The sequence below is a fragment of the Tenrec ecaudatus genome, chromosome 2, assembly GCF_050624435.1.
Source record: "Tenrec ecaudatus isolate mTenEca1 chromosome 2, mTenEca1.hap1, whole genome shotgun sequence".
In the NCBI taxonomy this organism is placed as follows: Eukaryota; Metazoa; Chordata; class Mammalia; order Afrosoricida; family Tenrecidae; genus Tenrec; species Tenrec ecaudatus.
The window spans coordinates 263,871,358-263,883,579 of record NC_134531.1 but is presented as its reverse complement, the minus strand read 5'-3'; the positions used below and the strand labels follow the sequence as shown (position 1 = coordinate 263,883,579).

General features: G+C 37.2%; 1 protein-coding gene across 2 annotated transcripts in view; it reads left to right on the top strand.

Annotated features, from left to right (window-relative positions):
- The window catches only part of CADM2 (cell adhesion molecule 2), a 190,693-nt gene that overhangs the window by 11,128 nt on the left and 167,343 nt on the right, over positions 1-12,222 (top strand). For both annotated transcript variants that reach the window (XM_075543445.1, XM_075543444.1), the window contains exon 3: positions 5,724-5,894. In XM_075543445.1, coding sequence (XP_075399560.1) covers positions 5,724-5,894 — 171 coding nt within the window. The remainder of the gene's footprint in view (positions 1-5,723; positions 5,895-12,222) is intronic.

Genomic DNA, 12,222 nt, shown 5'->3' with positions numbered 1-12,222 from the left:
AGTTTCCGCGAGCAGAGGTCCTGGAGTTCCAAGAGTGATCTCCCCTCCTAACTCTTCTCTCTTGCTGGTAGTGAGATCTGCCCCCTTGCTTCTGAGATAGCTAATTTTGTATCCAACAGGATAGCAGTAACAGTTACCCCTGCTAACTATCACTCACAGCTGAATCATGTAATCTAATCCGTGTCTTCTCTAACTTTTTAACTAGCCAATTGGCGCCGCAAAGGCTCTTTGGTGGGGGTAACAAAGGCCATGGCTAGAAGAGCTGTTTTAAATAATTTACTGAATTTCAGCTTGGAAGAGGACCCTGATCTTAGATCCCTGACTGGCACCTTAATTCATACATGTGGGAATGGGTGGGGGGAGCTTTAGCATGCATATAATGAGCTATAGAAATAAACATTTGTCTTACTAGTTTTCATTTACTATCTGGAGCAAGGGTGTGGGGACTGCATGTCATCTGTTCTGCTTTTATTAATACTGGGGAGTAGAATCCGTCACCACATTTTGGCAAGGATGATTCATTTCGATGAGGCATAGGTTAGACATGTCTCCACTCTTCATTCTTCTTCATACAATTTTTATACCAACTAATCATCTCAGAGTATGCTGCTGCTTACTGAGTTTCAGTAATCTCTAGCAAGGTTCACAAAGAACTTATTGTTAATACTCAAGTGTGTGGGCGTGTTTTAGGCAAGTTTGTGGGAGTGTATTAGATTAATCCAAGTCAGAGTCAGAAAACATTAAGGATAGATTCCGTTGTCTTCTCAACCATACCTGTAGCCATGTCTCTCTTTGGTCCTCAGTGTCTCCTCTATACAACCCTCTGACCTGCCCCTCTAATAAGTACTACGAAGTCCCTTTAGCACTCAAGAGTCACTTTCAAGAAAGCACGCTGGTTGCCCTTTTCCTTGGGCTGGACAGTCCACTGCTTTGTCTCATGGTCTGGGTGAGGCTCCTTTGCTCCATCTCATGGTTTCAGTGCTGTGGCCTTCAATGCCTCTACCATTCATGCATGGATCTAGCCCACACTCTGTTGGTGACTCCCGGTGTTAGATGATTGGGTGGTTCCTATTCCTGTTTCTGAAGTAGCTCATTTTATAACCTAGTAGAATGGCAGATCCTTTAGTTAGTATCCTCTATACCTTATCTGCATACTCCCACCCGGGCATTAGGTGGGAGTTACAAAACTTTGGATAGAAGAGCCATACCAAGCAATTTCATTTAACTAAACTATCAAAAATGAGTATTCTCTAAATGCACATAATTTTAATAGTGTATATGTCAGTCATCGAGGACCCATTGTCTCAAAGTATATGTTGAGATTATAATATAAATACAAAAATGTTCAGGGTTTCTGGTTGTGCTCGGTAGCACTGAATTTGGTGATTCATAATGACCATATACACAAGAGAGCAAAGCTTGTCCTGTTCCATTCTCACGATTGTTAGTTTTGTGCCCATTATTGCAGCCACTATGTCAACCCCATTTCATCGAGGGTCTTTCTCTTTCACACTCTCATGCTCATTAATCATATACAATATTCCTTTTCATTTCCTGTTCTCTCCTCATTGCATATCCAATGTACATGAGACTAAGTCTTGCCATCTTTGCTTCTCTGGAGAGTCCACCCATCTTCCAGTGAGGTGTTCATTCTCTGGCAGTCTAGGGTTCCTCATCATTCCTTACTAACACCATCACTTAAATATAGCATTTGATTAATTCCGCTGCTTCCAGCATCACAGCGACACAGAACTGCCACCATAGCATGAGAAACTTGTACATTAGTGGTGTTTAGCTGTCAGTGCGGGAAAGAAGTCTTTGCTCACATTCTCCACAAGTGATTTCCAGAAATTACTTTATGTCTTCATTATGTTCTGAGATAGAGATCACCCCCCTACGTACACACAATTCTTTAACTCTGAATTTTTTATGGAGAGGCAATTTTTTATAGCTGTTGTTGGGTGTATATAGGAACCCTGGTGATGTGCTAATTTATGCCATGGACTGCTAACTGCAAGGTCAGAAGTTCAAAATCACCATGAATGAGAATCCACTTGATAGCAATGAGCTTGGTTTTTGGAGGGGCATGAGGAAGCATAGTTGATCCAATAAGATTTGGTTAACGATATTTGGCCCCATGAAGATAGCTTAGAAAATGCGGATCTTTCTAAAAAGATCCTTCTAGTTATTTGAGCAATTTAAAAAATGTTGATTCAAATGGTTTCTTATAATACTATGGTCAAAATGATGTATTACTGTAGCAGCTCCCATTTTGGTAACTTCTTTTCTTCATTCTGTTTTCAGAGTGGAAGAGGGATGGAGATAGTTTATTTTACTATATTATAAAAGTGTTGGATTTTAAGGTGCTCAGTGTAGTTTTGTCTCCTATTTGATCTCCTAGTTTGAGTGCTAAATTCTGTGTTGTATTATATTTTTAAATATCATCATTGTATAATCATTTCTTTCCAAGAGAATGACTTGCATCATTTTGGTTTGGGTTCATATTTTTAATAAGTGACTCTTTAAAGTGCTCATAATGTTTATCCTTACTTAACAACTAACTCATTATGCAACGCTTCATATAAGAATAATAGTAAAGCATTTAAAAATCTGCTATCCAATTATGATGATGTGCACCTAGCAAAAAGACTTACAAGGTGTGAGGCTCAGTGGAAAGGGGTGAAGTTAAGTATCCACTGGGCTGGGCCATGTTTCTCAGTGGTTTGGCAGTTGTGCATTGATGTACTTGGGCAGTTACATATTGATGTACTCAACTTCCATTTTAAGATCTGATATGATGGTCATCCTCTATTTTTGCATAATGCCAGTTTGTGAATAATTACCTGGTATTTGGAACCTAGCCATATTGGTAAGCAGGGGGTATAGCCAGATATGAGATTAGCCATTTTCCTTATTTATTTGTTTATTTGTAAGGGCTTTATTGAAATTTGTCATAGTAATCTAACTAAAATCATGCATTGCTCAGTCATGTAGTCACTCTGTTTTATTGTTTTCCCGAGTGACTGAACCCTTTTACATTCAATTTAGTAATATTAGTTTCTAGTGTCTCTATAAACTCCCCAAACTTTTTAATAAATCTGGAACAACCTACTGGTGTGAGGTTGTATGTTATTGTGGTTTTGCCGTACGTTTCACGGATGGCAAATGATGCCCCTCATCTTCTCATGTGCTTATTAACTATGGATATATCTTCTTTGAAGAAATGCTTATGCAAATCTTTGTCCAATTAAAAAACCTATTTAAAACTATTTTAATTTTGAAGTGTAAGTTCTTTGTGTACTGGCAAAACTCTCTTTTCAGCTATACAATTTAGAAAATATTTTCCATTTTCTGTTCATTGTACTTTAAAAAAGTATTTTTGATTAAAAAAACCTTGTATTTTTACAAAAATACAATTATCACAAAATCGTGTATGCATACAAAATCTTGTATTAAGCTTGGTGAAGACACGTTTTGTATGCCTTTCTTTTGTTTGTGGTGTGTTTGCTGGGGTGCAGTTTCCCTAGGAGTCCTTGTTAACACCTGCACATCTGTATTGTCCTCTCAGAGTGATCAAACTTCATGTTGAACCCTTATTCCACACGGCAGGATCCTTGGTGGCTGGTGGCGTGCTGACTGAAGTACTTAGCTGTCTCCAATCAGTCAGTAGTGTGAACCCAGCAGTCACGAAGTGGAGGAGACGTGGCATGCTACTTCCATAAAGATTTACATCCTTGGGGGTAAAGAGAGAGTATAAGCAGTCAGGGTGTAGTGGATATATTAATAGCAGAAGCATCCATTTGACTGAAGATAAACAGGATGTTGAAGACTTACCCTTCCCAGCTGAATTTTGAAAATTGTAAAAAAAACTAAGAGGTAACTCATACATACCATTTACAATGTGTTTGTTTAGAGATCAGCAGGAAAGTCTAAGAACATATATCATTGTGGCATAAATACCATTCCTTATAGCTTGTAACAAGATAACACTTGGCATATGTTTAAAGAAAGGAAAATATAAAGTAGAAAAGGTGGAGACATTTTTTGTAAATATGAGGTGATCAAAAATTAAAGAGCCTCATAATTTAAAAAATAGCATTGCAGTATAAATACATTTTTTATTATGACAAATTTTACTGCAAGAAAAGAAGTGTAAAATTTAATATTAAAATGACTGTGATGAAACTAATTTTTAAATGAAAACAACTCAGTAACTGAATTTGGCCAGCATGAATGAGATATTTCTTGCAAATATAGGTTAATAGAGAAATGTTACATAAAAGTCATAACCTGTGTAATATATTAAAGTTACAGGACAGACTTGATATTTAATGCTCCCAGTTCGCTTTCCAAATGTTAAGTATTTTTCTTACTCTCAAAAAGTACCTAGTAGACATAAAGCTTTCTTGTCATGAAATATTCTAATTAGGTAAATCCTGATTCCCTTCTGTGTAAATTACACACATGCATTTTTAGAAGCTAAATAAAATATCTACCTGATTTTCATCTTCACTATAAAAGCAGTCAATATGAGAGTCATATTTCTCTAGTAAAACTCAGTAAGTAATTCAAACATCCACAGGAAATTCAGAATTACTTTCAAAATCATATCTTTATATAAGGTGCAAAAGTGGAAAACCTGAGCTTAGATCTTTGAGTTCTTGTCTGCCACACCATTAATATAAATAATAGAACTCCATAATAAAATCAAATATTCTATGCATTATTTGCAAAAGAAATAATATATCTGGATCTTTTGTTGATTTGATTCTGCACAATTTGAAAGAAAAAAATGTCAGAGAATTAGACACATTTTACTTCTAAACTGTATTTAAAATCTTTTTTATATGCTATCTTAGCCTCCATCTATAAATTTGCTTCTAATCCACTAAAATTACCTTGTACTACTAAGCTACTTTAGGTTTAAGAAAATGCAAATTATTATTTTTAATTACTAAAGCTGTTTTCCACAAAGAACAAATAATCCCCCAGTATGTCACTTAACAATGAATCTCAAGCATAAGTAATAAATTTAAATATCAATCAGTGAATCTGAATGTGGAGGAACATATCCTCTTTCGTGCTCCAGTGCATTCCTCACAAAGTAAGCAGCCTTTTATCTCGATGCAAATCCCATTGTACAGGTATATTGAACTATTCCAGGTATTCACATGGGTGAGCACTTTTTTCCCTTTGTCAAATGTAACACCTTTCTCATAGTAGATTTTTTTTTTTAGATTTATATTCACTTCACATCGTTTAACTTAAGATCGTAGTGCAAATATATGAAAACTATTAGGTAGAAGCAGATAGTTGTGAATTTGTTTTCCCCACTGTGCTTGGGGCTTATATAATTAAGATCATCTTTCATAAAATGCAAGTCTAAAATAGAAGACTAATTAGTAAAATGACATTCTCCTCTCATTCCTTTTAGAATGAGAAAATGCCTCATATCTCTTTATAATTTAGGTGAATATGAAACCAAAGAACAGACCACCGAGTCCCCAAACTCATTGTATTTCTGTCTTTTTCTCCTAAAATCAATGTGGAAGACATTGTATATGCATTTTATCTAATTGGAATGTATAAAAATTGAATTTGCATATGTATTTTTTGTGTAGTTAATTGCTAAATAAGGGGGAAAGGTGCTTGAATAAAAGAAATATTGTACATTGTGAGAGTGACGATGCCACAGAATTTTAAGACTGAAATTGTGTTTTCAGATGTAAAATATTTAAAGGAAGAGGATGCAAATCGCAAGACGTTCACAGTCAGCAGCACACTAGACTTCCGAGTGGACCGCAGCGATGATGGAGTGGCCATCGTCTGCAGAGTAGACCACGAATCCCTCAATGCCACCCCTCAGGTAGCGATGCAGGTGCTAGAAATTCACTGTAAGTAAACAGTATTCATTCCTTCTTTTATATGTATCACACGTCTTCATCTTCTTTAACCATCGTTTTAATATTATCTAATAAGAGTAAATAAAATGGGATGTCTATCTAAAGTCTAAGGAAATACATTATATTCATTAATATTGAGCAACATGCAAAGGCAAGAAGTCCTTGTCTGATTGCCACTCTGTACAATGAAGAAAAACAAAGGGGATTTTATAAGTTTTAAATAGTTGCTTTGTATGTATGAACGTATGTGGGCTGGTGGGTTGTTATTTGGTCAGAAGCACAGAGAGATGGGAAGGAAGCTCAGAAGGGCCTTGATAAACTTTGTTGTGTGAAAACTGTTACATGTGAAGATGACTTCGCAGTGCTTTGAAAATTAGACTATCTTTACCCTTTGTATGTAGTCAACTAAACCTGTCTGGATACAAGGAGATATCTATTATGTGTTAATCACAATTAGCGTCATTTCACAATGAATAACAATAGTAGTAATTGGGCAATTCTAGTGGGCAGTGTTAAATACTTCACTGCTATTATCTTATTGAATACTGATAAAAGCCTAATGAGTAGTTACTTTCATTAGTTATAATTTACTGATGAGGACACGGCAGGGTATAGAGATTGAATCGTTGACTTGATGGCATGCCAGCAATTATGCTATCTTTAGTATTTAGCCAGGTCCTAGAGAATATAGATATGAAAGTGAATGAAGCAAGATATGTGAGCTAATTCACAAAAGAACAGAAGAGCGAAGTTGACACTTTGAAACTCTGTTTCTCTATGTTATAGACATGGGAGACGGGGCTCTGGTGGCACAGCAGGTTGAGCATTTAGTTGCTGACTGAAAGGTAGGCGGTTAGAATCCACTCACTGCTCCACAAGAAGATGAGGAGGTCCATTTTATAAAGATGACAGGTTGGGAAACACTATGAGGCAAATTTACTCTGTTCTATAGGGTTGCTAAGCCTTTGTTATCAACACCAAACAGAGTGATTTGATTTGATTTGGGTGATAAAATTATCTTAAGTGTAAAATTCAAGTGTGATATGATGTCTCTTTAAATCCTAAAACAGTAAATTTTAGCAACTATTGTACTAAAATTTTATTTTCATGTATTTCTTCAACGAAGAATCCATTGAGTGCCTTGTATGAAGACAGTCCTAGGCACTGAGTCCTCATGTGGACAAAACAGATACCCTTAAAGCCAATTGAGATTGTGGCAAAGTTTGAAAATCACTGTCACTCTGACCAACACATCTATTCTACGGAGAAACAAATGAAAAGCAAATTAGTAAACAACTACAAATACTGAATCTTACATCTTGAAAAGTGCTATAGGGAAAATGAATCATAGCACTCAGATAGAAAGTACAGTTGGAGAGGTGAGTCTGCTATCAAGGAGATAGATAGAGAGAGAGAGAGTTGTGCAGGGGTGTGTGTGTGTGTGTGTGTGTGTGTGTGTGTGTGTGTGTGTGTGTGTGTGTGTGTTTTGCAGGGATGAGGAGCAAGGCCTCTGACAGGGAATCGTGTCTCCGGTTTCTGTTTCCAGGAACACCTGGGAGATTGGTAAAACCAGACTAAACGTGTCAGGAAGTGAGTGTTCAAAGGCCAGTGAATTACCAAGGGAATACTTTTTTTTCTTACCTCTTCTATAAAGTATCACTTTGATTATGACATGCATAATTTTTATTTATAATTTGCTAGCCACTGAATTTATTATCTTTTTTAGATTTCTAGTTTTGTTAATACTATGTTCTCGCTAAAGCAGATTCAGAAACAAGCATGTAATCTAAATTGAGATGATCTGTAAACTTCAGCTGATTATAGTGGGACCTTTAGAATATTACTGAAACTGCTTGATCTTCAGTTATAACCTGCGAGATGATGTTCTGTAGGGGATCACATAAGCTAACTTAAGCAAAGTACAACTGATCCACTGCTGAAACCAAACTTGTTCCCTCTATATGATGGTGACTCTTAGCAACCTGCAGGACAGTTTGTAACAGCACTGGGGTTTTTCCCGACTAACTCTCTGGGGACGTAAAAAGTTCCATCCTTTTTCCCCCGCCCCCCGCCCAACTCTGATTCATTAGATGTTGAAGTAATGTCTACTTTTCCCACTTACATTTTCTATTTAATTGACAGGCTTTAATATATGAGAAATTGCATCATTTGGTATGTTGAAAGGACTCAGTCCATCCATATCTTTAATAACATATTGTGTACTGGTAAAAATAAGAAGCCAAGTGACTGTTTAAAAATGTTGCATTTAAAATTTAAATGTAATTTACAAATATGATGAAATAAACGAACAGAAATCAGGTCATGATGAGTGGCAAAGTTTGCCAGTCAGGGCTTACCAGAAACCTACGTGCTGTCAACAAACTGCATGCAGCTTGTTGGTTACTGCAGCAAGAGACAGTCACAGTTGTCTATGGAAGAAAGCATTCAACCACCCAAGCAAGCCAACAAACAACCTAACAGATGGAAAATGCTGACTCGTGTTTCTGACAACAGGGAAACACAGCCCAGCCCTGCGCCATCTTCACAATGGTTATCTGTAAGCCCATTATTTCAGGCATTGTCAGTTCATCTCATCCACAGCCTGCCTGCTGTTCACTGCCCTACTTTACCAAGCATGGTGTCCTTCTCGGGGAACAGGTCTCTCCTGACATCGTGACCCAGGTACGTGGGACAAAGTCTCACCACCTTGACCTCTAAGAGATTTTCTGGCCGTACTTGCTCTCAGACAGGTTAGCGTGCTCTCCTGGCAGTCAACGGTACTTTTAAGACTCTTCGCCAGCACCATCATTCAAATGCATCTCTCCTTGTTAGGTCTTCCTTATTCAATGCCCAACTGTCACATGCGCATTGCAGTTGAAAACCCCTGGCTTTGGCCAGGTGCACCCTAGTCTTCCAGAGTAACATCCTGGCTTCTCTACACGTTAAGGTGGGCTTGTGTAGCAGATCCACCCAACTCCATGGGCCATTTAATCTCTTCACTACTGCTTCCTGGAGTATGGTTTGTGGTTCCAACCAAGATGAAACCCTGCGCAGCTTTAACCTGGTCTCCATTTATCATGACGATACCTAGAGGCTCAATTGTGAAGGGTTTTGTTTCCTTTACCTTAAGTTGTAATCCACAAGGAAGACAGCAATCCTGATCTTCATCAGCAAGTCCTCCTCACTTTCAGCAAGCTAGAAAATGCCATCTGCATATTGCAGGTTGTTACTCTCGGACTCGGGTTCCTGCTCTCTCTGCCTCGGACTGCCATTGAGTTTATGAGGACTCAGATCGATGGTATGAGGACCCGCTAAGTCTGTCTCTGAGGGTTTCTGACACTAACTCTTTATAGGAGTGGAAAACCTGACTTTTCTCCAGAGCTTGGGGCAGCCAGTGGTTTCCAAATGCTAAACATGTGTTTAGCAACCCAACACATAACCACTTCACCACTTGAGCTCCTGCAGGTTCTTCTCAAAGGAGTTCTGGATTGGGCAGTGGCAGAATTGGGGGCAATTCAATGACTGCTTATGCTGTTCCATGTTTACCTTGGAGAAGCAGAAGTGCTAAAGCAAAAGGGGGTTGCCATTATAAGGGGAAGCTCACGAAATCCTGTCAGTTTACATGGCCGCGCGTCTGTCTTTGTCTTTGGATCGGTGCAGACCTCCCTGGTTGAGGAATGAGCGTGTCTTTGTCTTAGTCTACTACAGTCATGGTGGAGCTTAAGCTGATCATTTCTCATGTTACAGAGAATTGCTTACCTATTTTGAGAATATTACAGGTCAGCTGTCGGGTACAAATCGCCAGCTCTCAAGGTCATTTTTCATGCACTTTGGAATCCAAATTGGAACTATTATGTATTAACTGGGTTATTTATCATGTTTTAAATGTGTATTAGTGAGCAGTATTTCATGTAAGAAAGCAATGTGTTTACCTGCACTTTTAGAAAACCTCACATTAAAAATGGTATATGTGTAAATGAGTGGTAGCTTAAAAATAACATATCTATCATCGTTTTAATATGCAAGGATTTAGAAGGCAGAAACCAGAGCTATTTAAATTATTTTTCCAGGTCTAGAATACTGTCATTCACGTAGAGGAGGTTAATTAAAACAAGCTGTTGTTAAAGATGCATCTACCTTTAGGGATACAGAATATTCCCCAGAGATGATTTAAAGATTAAAGGAAACCAAGTGTCACACAAAATTAAGGTGCTGGGTGTGTTCTTTGCAAACCCACACCAAAAAATGACCACATCTCACTCATTGTTTCCAATGAGGAGAGATTATAACTGTAGGTGTGGAAAGCTATTATGAATTAAATAATATTCCCCCAAAATATATGTAGAACTCCTAAGTCCTCTATCTATTTATGTGATCCTATCTGGGAATATGGTGAGAGGATAGATTGTAAAATTAAAACACTAATAATATTCTTATTATATTTAAAAGAAATAATAGAATGAAACCTCACCTAGCTGTTAAAAATCAAGTTTATAATAAAGTCTGCATGTGCAAAATATTTTGGGAGGTTTGAAACTGTTTTGGGCATGTAAATTAATTTCATAGAGAGACAATGAAATAAAGCTCCAAAATTTAAAAGCTACATATAATATAGATACCAGCATATCTGTTTTAATTATTTTTAGTCAGTGTAATAGAGAATAAAAAGGATAACAAGATGAGACAGAAATTATTTGAACAAATAAAACTCTCTCTCTCTCTATATATATATGATCATATATATATATGATCTTCCAAATAAGTGATTGCAGTGCTAGTACTTACACAGCCACACCGCTAAAGGAACAAGCACGGCAATCCCACACTTAGTCCTCATCGACACACGCCCTAGTGCCACTAGGTTGGCATTACTCAGTGCAGTAACTCAGGTTGCGCCTTCCCATGCACCATGCACCATACCAGATCAGAAAGTATCCTTAGACCCTTGGACTCCCAATTTTAATCATAGGTTTTTGTGTCATCTTCTCACACATGTCATCCGGTAAGATCTGAATCCCTTACACGTTTCTTGCATAAATTGCAGCATAATTCTAATTCCCACCTGGATATGGTTACTCTTATCAGGTTAACCTTTGATATAAAGGGGGTGGGGGGCTGCAAGCAGCTGGTGGGAAAATAGAACTAAAACACAATGGAATTTTTCTATACAACTTTTAAGTCTCCTGTTATTGAGAGAAGGACCCCTGATGGCGCCGGGGTTAGGTGCTGGGCTGCTAAATACATGCGCAGTGCAGACCACCAGCTGACCTTGAAAGGAAGGTGAGGTGACCTCTTGTTACATTAGCATCAACTCCACGGCAAGGTGCAGTGGACGTTTCAGGAGAGATTCATATCACCACTAACAATTTAGATCTAAGTAGACTTTCAAGTTCTCCTTTTAGATTTTAAGCAAAATTTTTAAATGATATATGTGATAGTAGACACTGAATTTTTAGACATTTAAAATCATTTAAACATAGCAAACTCAAACTTTCATTCCATATTTTCCTGGGCTACCTATCTAACTGAGCAGCAACTGTGGTGAATGTTCCTCAAACATTTTCATCTTGAAAATTTTTATTCCACATTTGAAATCCATCTCAGTTGTGCAGAGCTTATGGTCATTGCTTCTGGTTCTTCTCCAAATTGCAGCCTTAGAATGCAGTGATGATAAAAATTTTAAAAAAAGATTGGTGGCGCAGGCATTCCTTGCAGAGGGCAAATACTTCTGCTCCATAATTTCAAAACACATTTTGAGATTTATAAGTACTAATTAAAATCCAAAATGGCTTTTTCATTTCTTCATTAATTTCATGTTATTTTATAATTTGTTCACTTATGAACTACTTAAAATACATTCCAATGTATAAGCATCATAAAAGGTGAAATAATTTCAGCATATGCATAGCATATTTTCTTTTGCATTAGTTGAATGGTTACAAAATATTTGGTTACTTAGAAATTATTTTTAACCATTGATAGTCAATATTGAAGACTTCTATTTTATCATTTTAATAATATCCTGAGAGGTATTATTTTCTTTCTGCATTATATAAGCATTTTTTAATAAACCATTTTATTGGGGGGCCTTACAGCTCATAACAATCAATTGTATCAAGCACATTTGTACATATGTTGCCATCATCATTTTCAAAACATTTTCTTTCTACTTTAACCCTAGGTGTTAGCTCCTTTTATTTCCCTCCCTCCCTCACCCTTCAAACCATGTGAATCCTTGATAAATTATAAATTATTTTTATTTACACATTCTACATTGTCTGCTGTCTCCCTTCCCCCATGTTTCCATGGTCCGTCCACT